Raw genomic sequence first — 20,639 nt, forward strand, 5'->3', positions numbered from 1 at the left:
GAGAGAAATACCATGCCTTGGTTTACGCCGCGCCCCCTATCGCTCTCCAACCTAAAAGCAAAGACAGTACAGTAGGAAGACGGGTAGAAACTGCTTCTCCAATAGAAATCTCCGATCACGCTTGTAGGCGATGTCATGGCAATGTTGGCAAGCTAGGCGCATGCGTAAAAATTACGTAATTGTGCATGCCGTCAAATTAAAGGCACTCCTTCAATATAAAGTCATTTTTTAAGGAAAATTAAAACGTGTCAGTTTGTCACTTTCACGAAGTTGGAGTGGCAACACGTTCAACTACTTAAGACATTGGCTCGAATATAGGTTGTGCCTTTAGATTTTGAGAAAGTTAACTAAGGAAGAATTTTTCACGTCTCTCATTGACTTCTCAAGCCCTCAACACTGGCTTGTTCCCGGAAGTATCGCGATATTGCGCCTCTGGGTTTAGAAACTCTGTGCTAAAAGCATATATCACTACCAAACCAGGGAAGAAAAAGAAGAGAGAGAGAAAGGGAAGCGAACGCGCAAATACATGCATACAATGATAGCAGAAATTGGTGCCGCCGACAACCCCAAGGCCAGCTCCAGCTATCCCCATCCCCAAGCAGCTGTGATCTGCCCGGACTCACCGGTTTCATTAGCCCCGGACTACGGAGTCGGACAGCTGTTCATACGTAGCGCCTCGTCCAGGAGGGACACACAGACGTCCGCGGGGAGTATCAACCCAGACGAGAGCTCCATCAAGCCGCTGGTATCCGGAGTATCCTCCGCTATTACAGACGCCTATATCATGACCTCTGAGGAATTCATGCAGACCGCTCCCTTGTTCGGCCAGCGGTCCAAGAGGAACGTTCTCTACAAGATCCTGTGTTTCCTCATTCTGATATTCCAAGGAGGCATTCTAGATTTCTACCTCATTATCTTCACGGATCTGTACTGGTGTTCGTGGATCGCCACGGATCTGGTGGTGATCTCTGGCTGGGGGATCTTCTTCATGAAGAACGCCAGGAGCAAGAGAGAGCGTGCGTGTGGGTTCCACCAAAAGAACTCTATATTCGGCTGTAACCTCGGCGAGTTTACCTACGCCTACCTGGCCTGGTTAATCTACGTGATCGCCTGCACCCCTAAAATAGTCCTCATTCTAGAGACTTCGATATTAGATCTCATCGCGCTCAAAGTTCCGTTCGGTGTAACCGGATTTAAGATTATCACGTTGCTCTCGGTCCCGTTACTCTACTGTCTCGTCAATTCTATCACCGAGGACCAGAACGGAGCTACGCGCCACCGGTCCCAAAGCTGCTTCATCACCACCTGTCTGGACCTCGCAGACTGTTTTACCCTGGTGGAGTTGTATCTGAAGAACGAGATACCGACGGTCTATTTAAAATACACGGTCATCTCGGTGTATTTCATCGCCCTGGGCGTCCCAGTGGTGTGGTTATACGAGTTGACAGCCTCCGAGATGCGCTGTCGCTGGGTCTGGGCTAGGTTCCTGGTCGGTGTGTTGGTCAACGCCCCACTTCTGGTGGTGCGGTGTTTCCAGGTGTATGTTCACGAGATGCCCGTCTCAGTGTTCATGTTCAAGAATATGTTCTTCCTGGCCTGTAAGTGTCTGGAGCTGATAGAACAGTGTTTCACAGTGCGGGGTGTCAGGAGGTTCGGTGAGGGAAGCAACCCGGCGCAGTTCTCTCACTGTGTCTCAGAGAACGATATGTGTCCCCATGGATATGTCAACACCCTGGCGGTTACCACGCAGTCATAGGCCCGGCTTGGATCTCACCCTGGCCGTCACTACCTAGACCTAAAACGGCCTGGATTTTATTTTATCCCCCTGGAGGGTGGAAGGCACATGAGTGATGCTGAAGGAAGAATTTTGAGGGACAGGGTTACGCCCTTAAACGGCACCCTATGCCCTATATAGTGCACCTACTTTTGACCAGGGCTAATAGGGTTCTGATCAAAGGGAGTGCACTAAATAGGGAATAGGGTGCCAATGAGGATGCATCAACGACAGCCTTATTGACGATTTTGTCATTTATTCAGATGTGAACATTTGATAACAACAGGTGCTACAGAATCATTATGCATCAACTACACCTGCTTAAGATCTGGTCAACCTGGCAGACCTGGCAGACCTGGCAGACCTGGCCACTGGCCAACCTGGCAGACCTGGCCACTGGCCAACGATTGTCGTTTTGAAATGGGAGTCTTGGATATGGTGTCAATGTCGATGTAAAGTCATGTTTTACGTTGGTAGAGTCTTGTCTCTCAATCTGTGAAACTTCCAAATAGCATTTCCTAATCAATGAATAGATGGAAACCTTGTGGTAATATAGATACCTAATTAGTGTGTAATTGCGGTATACGTAATGATTCTAATGTTTAATCATGTCCTCTCATTTCCTAAACTATTTTGGGGGGAATATTTCATGTTATCAATATAAATCAATTGATATTTCTTAAAGAATTTGACATCACTATGTGTATTTTAATGTATGCTTTGAAGTAGCACTACAATGTGTCATGATGATATGAGATGGAGCAGGCAGCTATAGAACAACCTCTTTATTATACTGTGTCTCTGTCTGTCTGTCTGTCACCTGTCTGTCAGCGTGTTGTCTGTCTGTCTGTCTGTCTGTCTGTCTGTCTGTCTGTCTGTCAGCGTGTTGTCTGTCTGTCTGTCTGTCTGTCTCTCTCTCTCTCTCTCTCTCTCTCTCTCTCTCTCCTTAAGACAAGGCCTACCTCTTTGCATCCAGTCAATATCGTCTGTCTGTCTATCTATCTGGGCTGTCTGTCTGTCTGGCAACATGTGTACTGACAGTCTGTCTGTCTGTCTGTCTGTCTGTCTGTCTATCTGGTCTGTCTGTCTGTCTGTCTGTCTGTTTGTCTGTCTGTCTGTCTATCTGGGCTGTCTGTCTGTCTGGCAACATGTGTACTGACAGTCTGTCTGTCTGTCTGTCTGTCTGTCTGTCTGTCTATCTGGTCTGTCTGTCTGTCTGTCTGTCTGTCTGTCTGTCTGTCTATCTGGTCTGTCTGTCTGTCTGTCTGTCTGTCTGTCTGTCTGTCTATCTGGGCTGTCTGTCTATCTATCTGGTCTGTCTGTCTGTCTGTCTGTCTGTCTGTCTATCTGTCAACATGTGTACTGTCTGTCTGTCTGTCTGTCTGTCTGTCTGTCTGTCTGTCTGTCTGTCTGTCAACATGTGTACTGACAGTCTGTCTATCTGTCAACATGTGTACTGACAGTCTGTCTGTCTGTCTGTCTATCTGTCAACATGTGTACTGACAGTCTGTCTGTCTGTCTGTCTATCTGTCAACATGTGTACTGACAGTCTTGACTGATGGAATTTATACAGGGTCAGCCTTGCCAATTTGTCACCCAGAAATGAACGGAGCTTCAAAAAAGTGAATATAAATGTGATATCGTTTCGATCGAACATGATGAGACAATCTACTCCAAGGTGCTATGAAGGAATGTGTAGCTGTGGAATCAGATGTGTGTGGCGTTGATATGCGTAATCAGATGGGTGTGGCGTTGATATGCGTAATCAGATGGGTGTGGCGTTGATATGCGTAATCAGATGGGTGTGGCATTGATATGCGTAATCAGATGGGTGTGGCGTTGATATGCGTAATCAGATGGGTGTGGCGTTGATATGCGTAATCAGATGGGTGTGGCATTGATATGCGTAATCAGATGGGTGTGGCGTTGATATGCGTAATCAGATGGGTGTGGCATTGATATGCGTAATCAGATGGGTGTGGCGTTGATATGCGTAATCAGATGGGTGTGGCATTGATATGCGTAATCAGATGGGTGTGGCGTTGATATGCGTAATCAGATGGGTGTGGCGTTGATATGCGTAATCAGATGGGTGTGGCGTTGATATGCGTAATCAGATGGGTGTGGCGTTGATATGCGTAAACAGATGGGTGTGGCGTTGATATGCGTAATCAGATGGGTGTGGCGTTGATATGCGTAATCAGATGGGTGTGGCGTTGATATGCGTAATCAGATGGGTGTGGCGTTGATATGCGTAATCAGATGGGTGTGGCGTTGATATGCGGAATCAGATGGGTGTGGCGTTGATATGCGAGGTGTTTGACATCCTATTGCCGGAACTCTGGATAAAAATAAAAAAAACACTGCTATTATTACCTAACAGAAGACCCTTATGTGGATGAGAGAAATATAGGTCACTGTGCAACCAATAGAACAGGGTTGAGAGAATGCAGGGATTACAGACAGATCGGAGAATAAATCACGATCGTAAACACTTGTCATCTCAAAATGTAGGTCTCTGTTTCTCCTCATGGATCTTCTCATACAGTGAAAAACACCAAAATTATGTTTGATAAAAAAAGTACCCAAATACATATTGGTAATGGACGCAGTCTGCAGAGAAGACACTTTTGTACAGTACGTAACATCAGCCGCCATCTCGTATTTACTGTGTTACAAAAAGGAGTCCCTTTAGTTTCCAGTACCTAAGCCTCTGGTCATTAAAAAAAGATCTTGGATGTGATATAATTCATTCAACCTAATGGTGATCTGTGACATTTGTTTGTCCTTCACTTTCTTTTTTCCTGATGGGGGGGAAAAAAAAGAGTGAGCTGAATATAGCCTGAGTTCCAGTCTGTATGTGCCATCACGCCAGCTCCTTGTTACTCAGCCTCAATGCACGCCAAACTGTTTGTGTTGTATGGAGTTGGCTAGAACACCAACTGATCTGAGACCAGGCTATGATGAAGATGCAGGTAGGTGATGAATAGGAATGAAAAAAACACTTATTAAGAAAAAAAAATGGTGCCTTTTTGAGTGCAGTGTGAAGTGAACAGGATTGTTGATGGGTTCCTTCATGAAGCGTTGTGGAATAAAAGGACATTATATTTTATCATATAAAGTCAAATTAGGATATTTATATTGAGGGATTTAAAATGAGGAGTCCTTCTACCTAGCCTTGTGTTGGCTGATGGGACTGAGGTGTCCTTCTACCTAGCCTTATGTTGGCTGATTGAACTGAGGTGTCCTTCTACCTAGCCTTATGTTGGCTGATGGGACTGAGGTGTCCTTCTACCTAGCCTTATGTTGGCTGATTGAACTGAGGTGTCCTTCTACCTAGCCTTATGTTGGCTGATTGAACTGAGGTGTCCTTCTACCTAGCCTTGTGTTGGCTAAATTGAACTGAGGTGTCCTTCTACCTAGTCTTATGTTGGCTAATTGAACTGAGGTGTCCTTCTACCTAGTCTTATGTTGGCTGATTGAACTGAGGTGTCCTTCTACCTAGCCTTATGTTGGCTGATTGAACTGAGGTTTCCTTCTACCTAGCCTTATGTTGGCTGATTGAACTGAGGTGTCGTTCTACCTAGCCTTATGTTGGCTGATTGAACTGAGGTGTCGTTCTACCTAGCCTTATGTTGGCTGATTGAACTGAGGTTTCCTTCTACCTAGCATTATGTTGACTGATTTGAACTGAGGAGTCCTTCTACCTAGTCTTATGTTGGCTGATTTAAAATGAGGTGTCCTTCTACCTAGTCTTATGTTGGCTGATTTAAAATGAGGTGTCCTTCTACCTAGCCTTATGTTGGCTGATGGGACTGAGGTGTCCTTCTACCTAGCATTATGTTGGCTGATGGGACTGAGGTGTCCTTCTACCTAGCCTTGTGTTGGCTGATGGGACTGAGGTGTCCTTCTACCTAGCCTTATGTTGGCTGATTGAACTGAGGTGTCCTTCTACCTAGCCTTATGTTGGCTGATGGGACTGAGGTGTCCTTCTACCTAGCATTATGTTGGCTGATGGGACTGAGGTGTCCTTCTACCTAGCCTTATGTTGGCTGATGGAAATGAGGTGTCCTTCTACCTAGTCTTATGTTGGCTGATTGAACTGAGGTGTCCTTCTACCTAGCCTTATGTTGGCTGATTGAACTGAGGTGTCCTTCCACCTAGCCTTATGTTGGCTGATGGGACTGAGGTGTCCTTCTACCTAGCCTTATGGGACTGAGGTGTCCTTCTACCTAGCATTATGTTGGCTGATTGAACTGGGGTGTCCTTCTATCTAGCCTTATGTTGGCTGATTGAACTGAGGTGTCCTTCCACCTAGCCTTATGTTGGCTGATGGGACTGAGGTGTCCTTCTACCTAGCCTTATGTTGGCTGATGGGACTGAGGTGTCCTTCTACCTAGCCTTATGGGACTGAGGTGTCCTTCTACCTAGCATTATGTTGGCTGATGGGACTGAGGTGCCCTTCTACCTAGCCTTATGTTGGTTGATTTGACCTCAAATAAAACTGGAATGGCTCTTTCTTGCTTCTGTTTGTTCCTAATCAATCAAGCCAATGTATTTACAGTGTTTTTTATACTTTTCACATATTATTTACGTGCCGATGACACGGCCGCATATTGAGATATTGAAAAGGTTACAATTTGTGACTTGGGGTTTAGAGATGATAGAAGATAGCCTGGCCCCCAGATCTGTTTAGAGATGATACAAGATAGCCTGGGCCCCCAGATCTGTTTAGAGATGATACAAGATACCCTGGGCCCCAGATCTGTTTAGAGATGATACAAGATAGCCTGGGCCCCAGATCTGTTTAGAGATGATACAAGATAGCCTGGCCCCCTGGATCTGTTTAGAGATGATACAAGATAGCCTGGGCCCCAGATCGGTTTAGAGATGATACAAGATAGCCTGGGCCCCTGGATGTGTTTAGAGATGATACAAGATAGCCCGGACCCCGGATCGGTACAAGATAGCCTGGGCCCCAGATCTGAGAAGATACAAGATAGCCTGGGCCCCCCAGGATCTGTTTGTGCTCTCACCAACTCCATTTCTCATTGTCATGAGTTGTCATAACAACACAATCAGACAGGTACCCAGGCTAGATAAAAGACAGGTTGTAACAATGTATGTACTGACAACAACAAAAATATATATTTTGTGTCCAGCAATAGGCCAATAGAAGAAGCACTGAACCACCAAGGGCTTTCTTTCTTGGATCTAGAATACGTGTTAAAAGAGACCGAGACTAACTCTGACTGACTCCATTTTGATTTGTTAAAATGGGATTTACAGTATATTTAACAGATACTACGCTTCTGTTTTCAGCATGAACGTTTTCTATGTGTTGCCGAACCCATTAAATGGGATTTTCTATTTGAGGCTTGTGCCCACAGGGCTCTGGTCAAAAGTAGTGCACTATGTAGGGAATAGGTGTGCTATTTGGGACAAAAAAAATTCTTGATTCCCAAATAGTGTACAGGAAAACAGAAACTGGTTATTGTTTACAGAAAGCCAATTCTACGTGTAGAATGTTGTGTAATTGTGTATATCTGAAATATGGACATGATCACGTTTTATTGTCCCTGTACCAACCAGATATAAGGAAGTGATGTCAGAACTAAATATATGGATTATGCTGTACAAACCCATTGGCTGATTCATTGACTCCAGGTTTGTTCATCATTTCAAATCAGGAAATCAGGAAAACTTTTATAGACAATAGTGTTATAACAACATGAAAAGACAATGCTGAACAACTAAAGTGTTTATGATCCAGAGTATATATGATTAACATCCGTTTTCTAGAACGTTCTCTCCGCGTTTTTATTGCAGAAGCCAGAGTATTTAATTGTTTAGGTAGAGAGCCTGTTGTAGCCTGGCCAGTGCCACCAGTGGATTGTCGCTGTCCTCTCCTACAGGGTAGTGGACAGAAGAGTCCTGCTGGAAGGAGCTCCTGGAGATATAGCCCAGGTCTGACCCACTGACGGGTCTCTTCTCCTGGGCAGCAGGCTTCATCACCTCCCCACCCTCCTCCATCTCTACCGGCTGGGAGTGGGTTATCTCTGGCAGGGGAGGGAGGTACTGAATCTGACTATCCATCGGTACAGGTGGGGTAACCTGGATGGAGCTGAAGGACAGTCGTGATTGGCCCATCTTGACAGGAAGTGATAGGTCCATCTCTCCACGCGGTTGTGATAGGTAGCCGTTCTCCGTGGACACAGAGGTGATTTCTGGGATAGCACTGAGACCACAGAGTGACAGCTGGAGAGACATGAGTTGTTCCAGGGTGTCAACAGAGGGTTGACAAGAAGGACTGTATGCCTCCTCCTCTTCCTCGTTCTCTAGAGGGCAACGGTCTGCTGTTCCCCACCTCTCCTGTAGGCGGAGACAGTTCTCTCTGGCCAAGGGTGGCTCACTCGGGAGAAGATCTGACAACCCACAGGGTTGACTCTCCAGGGCATTGGGGTGCAGATCAGAGATAAGTACCCCGGGTGGGGCCTCAACGACTGGGTATGATGGGTACATCTGGTGGCTGTCGGAGTTGACCCTTGGAAGAAGCTCCAGCACACACGTCCCGTGACCTGGAAGGAGAAGACTTTATTAATACCTATCAGACAGACATTTCTTCTGTTGTACCAAACCCCTTTAGCCTGGGCACCAGTCTGTTTGTGCTATCATTCCACTCCCCTCTGATAACCTTACCTTCCAGTTTCACTTCAGGAGTCGAGACCTGGACTCCCTGGCTGTTTTCATTGATCTCTACATCATAGTTGGAGATTGGAGGCCCCTTCCTGTATTCTGGAACACACTCTAGAACAGGAGGCCCCTTCCTGTATTCTGGAACAAACTCTAGAACAGGAGGTCCCTTCCTGTACTCTGGAACAAACTCCAGAACAGGTGGCCCCTTCCTGTACTCTGGAACAAACTCTAAAACAGGTGGCCCCTTCCTGGAACAAGCTACTCCGGAACAAGCTCCAGAACAGGTGGCCCATTCCTGAACTCTGGAACAAACTCTAGAACAGGTGGCCCATTCCTGTATTCTGGAACAAACTCTAGAACAGGCGCGACCGGCTTTTCCAGCAGAGCGTCATACTCTGTTACTGCGAACACTTCCTCCTCTGCGTCGATGTCAACACACTCCTGTTCAAACCAGTCTGGGTTCTCTAACTGGAACGCCTGGAAGGCTTCGATGGCGTCTCGCAGATCCCTCCCCGGTGGACATGTGAAGTACTCTTCCACTCCGATCCCCTCGATGTGGCTGACCTGATTTGAATTAAATCATTCATTTTATTTGACACGTTCAAAATATACTGAACGAAAAAAAATATATAAACGCAACAACTTTGAAGATTTTACTGAGTTACAGTTCATATCAGGAAATCAGTCAATGGGAAATACATTTATTGGGCCATAATCTGTGGATTTCACATGACTGGGCAGGGGTGCAGTCGTGGGTGGGGGGCATAGGCCCACCCACTAAGGAGCCAGGCCCAGTTAATCAGAATGTGTTTTTCCCCTACAAAAGGGCTTTATTACAGACAGAAATATTCCTCAGCACATTTTTAAAGTGGCCCTTTTATTGTCCCCAGAACAAGGTGCACCTGTGTAATGATCATGCTGTTTAATCAGCTTCTTGATATACCACACCTGTCAGGTGGATGGATTATCTTGGCAAAAGAGAATATGCTCACTAACAGGGATGTAAAACAAATTTGTGAACAACATTTGAGAAAAAAAAAATATATATATAGGTGTAGTACATAAAGAGCTTCCTCAGCCATGAGAGTTCTGGTACAATAATACACACACACACACACACAGAGAGAGTTCTGGTACAATAATACACACACACACACACACACACACACAGAGAGTTCTGGTACAATAATACACACACACACACACACACACACACACACACACACACACACACACACACACACACACACACACACACACACAGAGAGTTCTGGTACAATAATACACACACACACACACACACACAGAGAGTTCTGGTACAATAATACACACACACACACACACACACACACACACACACACACACACACACACACACACACACACACACACACACACAGAGAGTTCTGGTACAATAATACACACACACACACACACACACACACACACACACAGAGAGTTCTGGTACAATAATACACACACACACACACACACAGAGAGTTCTGGTACAATAATACACACACACACACACACACACACACACACACACACACACACACACAGAGAGTTTTGATACAATAATACACACACACACACACACACACACACACACACACACAGAGAGTTCTGGTACAATAATACACACACACACACACACACACAGAGTTCTGGTACAATAATACACACACACACACACACACACACACACACACAGAGAGTTCTGGTACAATAATACACACACACACACACACACACACACACACACACAGAGAGTTCTGGTACACACACACACACACACACACACACACACACACACACACACACACACACACACACACACACACACACAGAGAGAGTTCTGGTACAATAATACATTCAACATAATGGAGAAGCCAGCATCTTATTTCCACTGTGGGCCTCACTGCTACTAGTGATGCACCGATATGAAATTTTTGGCCGGTAACCGATATTTTCCTTGCCAAACAAACCCTGATAGTGATAAGCGATATTTAAAAATGTAGCGGCCTTTTAAGCATTCTAGGCCAGTTAAATAGTTAACACACACACATGGACGCAGAGGTCTAAGGCACTGCATCTCAGTGCAAGAGGCGTCACTACAGTCCCTGGTTCGAATCCAGGCTGTATCACATCCGGCCGTGATTGGGAGTCCCATAGGGCGGCGCACAAGTGGCCTGGGTAGGTCGTCATTGTGAAATAGAATTTATTCTTAACTGACTTGCCTAGTTAAATAAAAGGCTACACAAACACACACACACACACACACACACACACACACAAACACTGACCAAAACGTTATTTTGTTGGCATTTACATACGTCCCCATTACCAGTAAAACATCATCAAAACCTGTTTCTTTCACTTACTGTGCTGTTTCGCTGTTCATTAGTTCCGTCGTTTCATTCTCAACCAGGATGTCTATGGAACGCTGTTTGGGTCTTTGCGTGTCAAAAAAGATACACGATAAATATACACTATTTGACCAATCAGGATCTGAATATGACTGCACGTCACTTAATAATTTAACGCATTCATTCATTATTTTTTTTAACGTTGATTACACGATCACTCCTATTTCATGTGTCACAACGATTCATCGATACGTACAGTTTGCCATGACGCTGGTAAAGTTGTCTCGCGCACCTTCAGTGCTGGTTAAAAAGCTAGCTAGCTCATCATGGATGCAAAACGACATCTGTTCCAGTAGCTATCGTTAGCTAGCTACATATATAGCTACAGTTGAAGTCAGAAGTTTACATACACTTAGGTTGGAGTCATTAAAACTTGTTTTTCAACCACTCCACACATTTCTTGTTAACAAACTATAGTTTTTGCAAGTCGGTTAGGACATCTACTTTGTGCATGACACAAGTAATTTTTCCAACAATTGTTTGCAGACAGATTATTTCACTTATAATTCTCTGTATCACAATTCCATTGGGTTAGAAGTTTACATTCACTAAATTGACTGTGCCTTTAAACAGCTTGGACAATTCCAGAAAATGATATCATGGCTTTAGAAGCTTCTGATAGGCTGATTGACATCATTTGAGTCAATTGGAGGTGTACCTGTGGATGTATTCCAAGACCTACCTTCAAACTCAGTGCCTCTTTGCTTGACATCATGGGAAAATCAAAAGAAATCAGCCAAGACTTCAGAATTGTTTTTTTAGACCTCCACAAGTCTGGTTCATCCTTGGGAGCAATTTCCAAATGCCTGAAGGTACCATGTTCATCTGTACAAATAATAATACACAAGTATAAACACCATGGGACCACGCAGCCGTCATACCACTCAGGAAGGAGACGCGTTCTGTCTCCTAGAGATGAACGTACTTTGGTGCGAAAGGTGCAAATCAATCCCAGAACAACAGCAAAGGACCTTGTGAAGATGCTGGAGGAAACAGGTCCAAAAGTATCTATATCCACAGTCAAACCAGTCCTATATCGACATAACCTGAAAGGCTGCTCTGCAACGAAGAAGCCACTGCTCCAAAACCGCCATAAAAAATGACCATCGTTATGTTTGGAGGAAAAAGGGGGAGGCTTGCAAGCCGAAGAACACCATCCCAACCGTGAAGCACAGGGGTGGCAGCATCATGTTGTGGGGGTGCTTTGCTGCAGGATGGACTGGTGCACTTCACAAAATAGATGGCATCATGAGGAAAGAAAATGATGTGGATATATTGAAGCAACATCTCCAGACATCAGTCAGGAAGTTAAATCTTGGTCGCAAATGGGTCTTCCAAATGGACAATGACCCCAAGCATACTTCCAAAGTTGTGGCAAAATGGCTTAAGGACAACAAAGTCAAGGTATTGGAGTGGCCATCACAAAGCCCTGACTTCAATCCCATAGAACATTTTTGGGCAGGATGTCATCTGAGGAGGACATTGGGAAAAAATATCTTGGGTACCGAGTAGACTGATACCCCATTTCTTCACATTCCAGCCTTGTTTAACACGGTCTAAATATGTCATGACTCCACCAATTGTAACCTTCTGCCTCACTTTCAAAAGGTACTTTTATTTTGAAGGCAAACCGCAAATTCCACTATTGTGCCTAATCCTTATTGTGGCTAGCTTCACAACACATAACCAGGTCCGGTCGAGTCTCATTAGCCAGATGAGGCTAGCTGGCTGCTTATAACATTAGCTTTGGGCAACAGGGTTAAGTAGCTGGCTAGCTATTTATTTTCATGAACTGAAGTTCAATATCAATAGGCGAACAACAAGCGACAACCTAGCTAATACTTACTCACAAGGATCCCTAAATCATTGCTTAGAATAATGAAAATGGCTGCAGGTTCTACTGGTCATTGTTTTCAGGCTGGTTGTATTGGGGCTAGCTAGATACCAAGCTACTGCTACTGGTGCTACTGTATCTTTTTTGACACTCAAAGACCCAAACGGCGTTCCATAGTATGTTGTGAAGCTAATAGCAGTGACGCTATTACTGTGTAGTGTGTACCGGTGCTCGACCAGTGCTACTGATAGTCATGGTGGCGCTTGGCTTGAACGTGCAAATTCAGAACACACAACATTCTATAATAGAACTATAACATTCTATAATAGAACTATAACATTCTATAATAGAACTATAACATTCTATAATAGAACTATAACATTCTATAATAGAACTATAACATTCTATAATAGAACTGCGTTATTTAACGTGGCTATTTTGACGGGTATCTTTTTTTTTGACAGGCGAAAGACCCAAACTCTTTCAAATGACTGCTGGACTTGTTGACGGCTCGATCCACACAGGAGACATTGTGGGCGAGGTTAGGGATGCTGTGTTGCACGTGTAGCGTAACATTTTACGTGGCGTCATTATGGCACGCCAGCTATGACATCCGGTTGTTAACATCAACGTTCAACTAGACATCGGGCCGATACAGATGTCGTCATTTTTTAGCTAATATCGTCCGAGTCCGATGTGTTCACCGATATATCGTGCATCCCCAACTATTACCTTTTAGAAAGCTAGGACCAGACTGGCCGTACCTGTCCCATACACTAGGGTACAGAACAACAGACCAGGCAGGAAGCATAGGGAGATCCCATCAACAAACTGACCTGTCCCGGTGCGTACTTCTCCTGGTCCAGGATCCTGAAGCATCCCCAACTATTACCTTTTAGAAAGCTAGGACCAGACTGGCCGTACCTGTCCCATACACTAGGGTACAGAACAACAGACCAGGCAGGAAGCATAGGGAGATTCCATCAACAAACTGACCTGTCCCGGTGCGTACTTCTCCTGGTCCAGGATCCTGAAGCAGAGCTCCTCAAAGTGCTTCATCAGCTTGTACTTCACAGCGATGTCGAAGACAGACGGCACGTCACGCTCGCTGCCGACCTCGTCAAAGTAGGCCACCATGTACTTCCCTAGCGCGGCGGCCTGCTGCATGTCGGGCAGGAAGAGGTTGAGGGCCGGCGTCAGCATGTCGTCGATGGGCGACCGGAGGTCCTCTCTTAACGTCACACGACTCTGGCCACACATCGCCCTCCACTTGGCCTGGACGCCACGAGAACAGAGGACCAGGATCTTGTCTGATGATTTGTTGATCTGTAGGAGAGAAGCAGAGAGAGGGGGAGGAGAGAAGAGAAGAGAAGAGAGGGGGAGGAGAGGACAAGAGAGGAGAGGAGGGAAGAGAAGAGGAGAGAGGGAGAGGAGAGAAGAGAAGAGGAGAGAGGGGGAGGAGAGGAGAGAATAAGAGGAGAGGGGGAGGAGAGGAGAGAATAAGAGGAGAGGAGAGGGGGGGAGGAGAGGAGAGGAGAGAGGGGGAGGAGAGGAGAGAATAAGAGGAGAGGAGAGAATAAGAGGAGAGAATAAGAGGAGAGGAGAGAGGGGGAGGAGAGGAGAGAATAAGAGGAGAGGGAGAGGGGGGGGAGGAGAGGAGAGGAGAGAGGGGGAGGAGAGGAGAGAATAAGAGGAGAGGAGAGAATAAGAGGAGAGGAGAGAATAAGAGGAGAGGAGAGAGGGGGAGGAGAGGAGAGAATAAGAGGAGAGGAGAGGAGAGAGGGGGAGGAGAGGAGAGAATAAGAGGAGAGGAGAGAGGGGGGAGGAGAGAATAAGAGGAGAGGAGAGAATAAGAGGAGAGGAGAGAGGGGGAGGAGAGGAGAGAATAAGAGGAGAGGAGAGAGGGGGAGGAGAGGAGAGAATAAGAGGAGAGGAGAGGAGAGAATAAGAGGAGAGGAGAGAGGGGGAGGAGAGGAGAGAATAAGAGGAGAGGAGAGAATAAGAGGAGAGGAGAGAGGGGGAGGAGAGGAGAGAATAAGAGGAGAGGAGAGAGGGGGAGGAGAGAGGAGAGAATAAGAGGAGAGGAGAGGAGAGAATAAGAGGAGAGGAGAGAATAAGAGGAGAGGAGAGAATAAGAGGAGAGGAGAGGAGAGAGGGGGAGGAGAGGAGAGAATAAGAGGAGAGGAGAGAATAAGAGGAGAGGAGAGAATAAGAGGAGAGGAGAGGAGAGGAGAGGAGAGGAGAGGAGAGGAGAGGAGAGGAGAGGAGAGAATAAGAGGAGAGGAGAGGAGAGGAGAGGAGAGGAGAGGAGAGGAGAGAATAAGAGGAGAGGAGAGGAGAGGAGAGGAGAGGAGAGGAGAGAGGGGGAGAAGACAATAAAAGAAAAAAGAGAAGAGAAGAGGAGAAAATAGGAGGAGAGGAGAGGAGAGTAGAAAATAAAAGAAGAGAAGAGAGGGGAGGGGAGAGGAGAGACAGATTTATCAATCTATCCATCTGTGGAAACAGATTTATTTCCTTGCTAAAGGGAACAATGGTACAGGGTCTGAAACCAACAACACTTTTACTTCCTAACCATCTAGTCCTCTTCTCTACTGGGCCTGTATGTATAAAGCGTTTCAGAGTAGGACAACTGATCTAGGAGCAGTTTAGCCTTTTAGATTATATTGATGGATATTACATGAACAAGGGACACCTGATCCTAGATCAGCACTCCTGGTGTCTACCCGCCTGTTGTCTCTGCCACTCCAGCCAGGGTAGTCTCCCCACAGTGCCCAGCCAGGTTGTGTCTAGAAGGTCCAACACAACCTCAGTTCCACACTTGGCCTGGAGGAAGGCACAGAGCTTCAGGACTATCTTCCTGTAGAGTGGATGGTCCTGAGAGTAGATCACCAACACCTTGGGAGGAACCCTGGGGAGATGAGGAGTCTGGACCTCTGGCTCTACAGCTGGGGGATAGGGGCCTGGTGGGACTGAAGGAGAGACAGAGAGGGAAGGAGGGGAGGGAAAGAGAGAGATAGAGGTAGGGAGGGAGAGAGAGGGAAGGGAGGGAGAGAGAGAAGGGAGGGAGAGAGAGAGAGAGAAGGGAGGGAGGGAGAGAGAGATAGAGGGAAGGGAGGGAGAGAGAGAGAGAGAAGGGAGGGAGGGAGAGGAGGAGAAAGAGAGAGAGAGAAGGGAGGGAGGGAGAGGAGGAGAAAGAGAGAGAGAGAAGGGAGGGAGAGAGAGAAGGGAGGGAGGAGAGGAGAAAGAGCGATAAAGAGAATAATGAGAAAATGAAAAAAGAGAACAAGAAGATAACAATAAAAGTATCAACTAGAAAGATGAAACTATGAAACAGGAAGTCAGATGGATGCTCCTCCTCTCCTCCCACGGACCATTTAGTCCCCAAAATCCATCCTCATTTCTTAACCATCCTATTCTGCCAATGTCTTAATTAATGTCATGCATTTAGTTATGGCTACACGACCCTGCAGTAATGAAGCATATTATATACATATTATAAACGCCTTCATTTCTGAACAGCCAAAGGAAGTCAAACAGAGACTTGTCAAAATAACTTGTTTGTCACTAAGGAGCACCGAATAACCGATTTCCAATACATTTTGAGTGAGAGATAATAAGTGAGAGATAATAAGTGAGAGATAATAAGTGAGCGATAATAAGTGAGCGATAATAAGTGAGAGATAATAAGTGAGAGATAATAAGTGAGAGATAATAAGTGAGAGATAATAAGTGAGAGATAATAAGTGAGCGATAATAAGTGAGAGATAATAAGTGAGCGATAATAAGTGAGCGATAATAAGTGAGAGATAATAAGTGAGAGATAATACGTGAACGATAATAAGTGAGAGATAATAAGTGAGAGATAATAAGTGAACGATAATAAGTGAGAGATAATAAGTGAGAGATAATAAGTGAGAGATATAAAGTGAGAGATAATAAGTGAGAGATAATAAGTGAGAGATAATAAGTGAGCGATAATAAGTGAGCGATAATAAGTGTGCGATAATAAGTGAGAGATAATAAGTGAGAGATAATAAGTGAGAGATAATAAGTGCGCGATAATAAGTGAGAGATAATAAGTGAGCGATAATAAGTGAGCGATAATAAGTGAGAGATAATACGTGAGCGATAATGAGTGAGCGATAATGAGTGAGACATAATAAGTGAGAGATATTAAGTGAGAGATAATAAGTGAGCGATAATAAGTGAGAGATAATGGCATCTCTCTTCAACTCACCTTTCTTTCTCCGTGTCCGTAGTTGACAGACGAGACAACAGACCATTCCACCGACTAGCAGCACCACTGCGGCTGCTATGGCTGTGTATACTTTAGGAGATGAAGAATCTCCCGGTAACACAGTTGGAGAGGTCTCTGAAATCACATCAGTATGTTGTTAGTGGAGAATCTCCCGGTAACACAGTTGGAGAGGTCTCTGAAATCACATCAGTATGTTGTTAGTGGAGAATCTCCCGTTAACACAGTTGGAGAGGTCTCTGAAATCACACCAGTATGTTGTTAGGGGAGAACATGAAATCTATCCTATTTGTACCATGTAATGTAATAGACTTGTTGATGAACCTACCACATATGTTAAACGTTTTCCTTCTTCGTACACAGTCGTTGTTGCAACGGCTAAAAAACGGATGGATCTAGTAGGACGAAAACGAAGCTTTTACTAGGCCACTATCAGGTACACACAACAGGTCAACAACAATAAACGTGTAGCGTTGCTGAACGCTGACGAGCAAATTTGACGGAAACCAGTAGGTCGTAAAGTTGTAAAGGAGGACTTACCTCCACATCAAAATAGCAACAGGTCTGGGGCCACTTCTCCAGGTCAAACACTACAGTCAGCCATGTCTGGTTGGTCTTAAAGGGAAAACATAAGATATGAACTCCCTTATCTTTCTACTTGATCTCTACATCATAGACTACAGGTACAGTGCCTTGGGAAAGTAGTCAGACCCCTTCCCTGTTTCCACCTTTGGTTACGTTACAGCCTTGTTCTAAAATGGATTAAATTAAATAAAAAATCTCAGCAATCTACACACAATACCCCATAATGACATCACAATAACCCATAATGACATCACAATACCCCATAATGACATCACAATACCCCATAATGACATCACAATACCCCATAATGACATCACAATACCCCATAATGACATCACAATCACCCATAATGACAAAGCAAAAACATGGTTTTATGAATTTTGGCAAATGTATTACAAATAAAAAACAGAAATACTTTATTTATATAAGGACTCAGACCATGTTTCTACAACTTGATTGGAGTCCACCTGTGGTAAATTCAATTGATTGGACATATATTTGGAAAGACACACACCTGTCTCTATAAGGTCCCACAGTTGACAGTGCATGTCAGAACAAAAACCAAGCCATGAGGTCGAAGGAACAGTGGCCTCCATCATTCTTAAATTAAAGAAGTTTGGAACCACCAAGACTCTTCCTAGTGCTGGCCGCCCGGCCAAACTGAGCAATCGGGGGAGAAGGGCCTTGGTCAGGGAGGTGATCAAGAACCTGATGTTCACTCTGAAGGAGCTCATGAGTTCCTCTGTAGAGATGGGAGAACCTTCCGGAAGGACACCCATCTCTGCAGCACTCCACCAATCAAGCCATTATGGTAGAGTGGCCAGACGGAAGCCACTCCTCACTAGAAGGCACATGACAGCCAGCTTGGTCTAACGGTCTCCCATAAGAATCAAGATTCTCCGGTCTGATGAAAACTGACACCATCCCTACAGTGAAGCATGGTGGTGGCAGCATCATGCTGTAGGGATGTTTTTCAGCGGCAGGGACTGGGAGACTAGTCAGGATCGAGGGAAAGATGAACGGAGCAAAGTACAGAGAGATCCTTGATTAAAACCTGCTCCAGAGCGCTCAGGATCTCAGACTGGGGGGAAGGTTCACCTTCCAACAAGACAATGACCCTAAGCACACAGCCAAGACAACACAGGAGTGGCTTTGGGACAAGTCTCTGAATGTCCTTGAGTGGACCTGCCAGAGCTCAGACTTGAACCCGATCGAACATCTCCGGAGAGACCTGGAAATAGCTGTGCAGTAACGCTCCCCATCCAAACTGACAGAACTTGAGAGGATCTGCAGAGAAGAATGGTAGAAACTCCCCAAATACAGGATTGCCAAGCTTGTAGCGTCAAACCCAAGAAGAATCGATGCTGTCATCGCTAGCAAAGATGGTTCAACAAAATACTGAATACTTATGTAAATGTGATATTTCCAGGCTTTTTTTTTTTAATACAATTTCTAAAAAACTGTTTTTGCTTTTTCATTATGGCGTATTGTGATGTCATTATGGGGTATTGTGATGTCATTATGGCGTATTGTGATGTCATTATGGCGTATTGTGATGTCATTATGGGATATTGTGATGTCATTATGGGGTATTGTGATGTCATTATGGCGTATTGTGATGTCATTATGGGATATTGTGATGTCATTATGGGATATTGTGATGTCATTATGGGGTATTGTGATGTCATTATGGGGTATTGTGATGTCATTATGGGATATTGTGATGTCATTATGGGGTATTGTGTGTAGATTGATGAGTAAAAAAAACAATGTAATCCATTTTAGAATAACGCTGTAACGTAACAACATGTGAAAAAAAGTGCAGCAGTCTGAATGCTTTCCGAATGCTCTGTACGTGTGAAGAAGATTAGAATCTGGGGCAGAACCACAGCGATGAAGTGTGACACAGGATGTGCAGTGTCTCGCTTTGAAAACCTAAATGTTCTAGGTCAAACCATTGGAAGGGAAAACAACACGTCTCCTGTACCGATGTCCTTTGACGTGGTGTAGCGAGATACAGACACAATTCTGCTGATGATGCAGTTCTTTATGCAATGAGAAGGATGAAAGAAATAAACGGTAACACTTAGATGAGAGCACCCTATTCCCTATATAGTGCACTACTTTTGACCAGAAGCCTATAAGTAGTTCCCTTGATAGGGAGTAGGGCGTCATTTGGGACACACATTTTGTTTATTTATTTTGTATTGAACTAGGCATGTCAGTTAAGAACAAATTGTTATTGTACAATGACGGCCTACCCCGGACAAACCCTCCCCTAACCCGGACGACGCTGGGCCAATTGTGCACCGCCCTACGGGACTCCCGATCAACGACCAGTTGTGATACAGCCCGGGATCGAACCATGGTCTGTAGTGACGCCTCTAGCACTGAGATGTAGTGCCTTAGACCGCTGCACCACTCGGGAGGACTAATTCATTAAAGGGAACATATATCTATTGACTTCATAAGCTATTCATAAGGCATTCATAAGCCCTTCATAACATTAATAACCATACCATGTCTGTGTCCTGCCATTGTCTGTTGCTGGAGCACAGTAGTGAGACTCTGTAGTTGTGTGAGTGCTGGTCTGTACTGAACCCAACAGTGAGCGTGGTTCTGCCTTGTGGTCCAGTAGACCGCTCCAGCGTAGTGTTAGGTCTCCACAGACTCCCTTCACACAGCAACAAAGGAACCATGTCAGCACTGAGTAGCAGCATCCTGGAATGTTCTACTTCTGGAATGATCTACTACTGGAATGTTCTACTACTGGAACGTTCTACTACTGGAATGTTCTACTACTGGAATGTTCTACTACTGGAACGTTCTACTACTGGAATGTTCTACTACTGGAACATTCTACTACTGGAATGTTCTACTACTGGAACGTTCTACTACTGGAATGTTCTACTACTGGAACGTTCTACTACTGGAATGTTCTACTACTGGAACATTCTACTTCTGGAATGTTCTACTACTGGAATGTTCCACTACTGGAACGTTCTACTACTGAAATGTTCTACTACTGGAATGTTCTACTACTGGAACGTTCTACTACTGCAGGGG

The 20,639-nt window shown here is 45.0% G+C and overlaps 1 protein-coding gene and 1 pseudogene across 1 annotated transcript; one reads left to right on the forward strand and one right to left on the reverse strand.

The window, feature by feature from the left end:
• Positions 1–535: 535 nt before the first annotated feature.
• LOC139404708 (transmembrane protein 121B-like) lies at positions 536–1,828 on the forward strand. Its single transcript, XM_071147340.1, has one exon. It carries the CDS (start codon positions 536–538, stop codon positions 1,754–1,756), a length of 1,221 nt encoding a protein of 406 aa, XP_071003441.1. The 3' UTR covers positions 1,757–1,828.
• A 5,303-nt stretch (positions 1,829–7,131) lies between these two features.
• Positions 7,132–20,272, reverse strand: LOC139404709 (interleukin-17 receptor A-like; annotated as a pseudogene).
• Positions 20,273–20,639: the final 367 nt, after the last annotated feature.

Source organism: Oncorhynchus clarkii, unplaced genomic scaffold (genome assembly GCF_045791955.1).
Source record: "Oncorhynchus clarkii lewisi isolate Uvic-CL-2024 unplaced genomic scaffold, UVic_Ocla_1.0 unplaced_contig_10581_pilon_pilon, whole genome shotgun sequence".
In the NCBI taxonomy this organism is placed as follows: domain Eukaryota; kingdom Metazoa; phylum Chordata; class Actinopteri; order Salmoniformes; family Salmonidae; genus Oncorhynchus; species Oncorhynchus clarkii.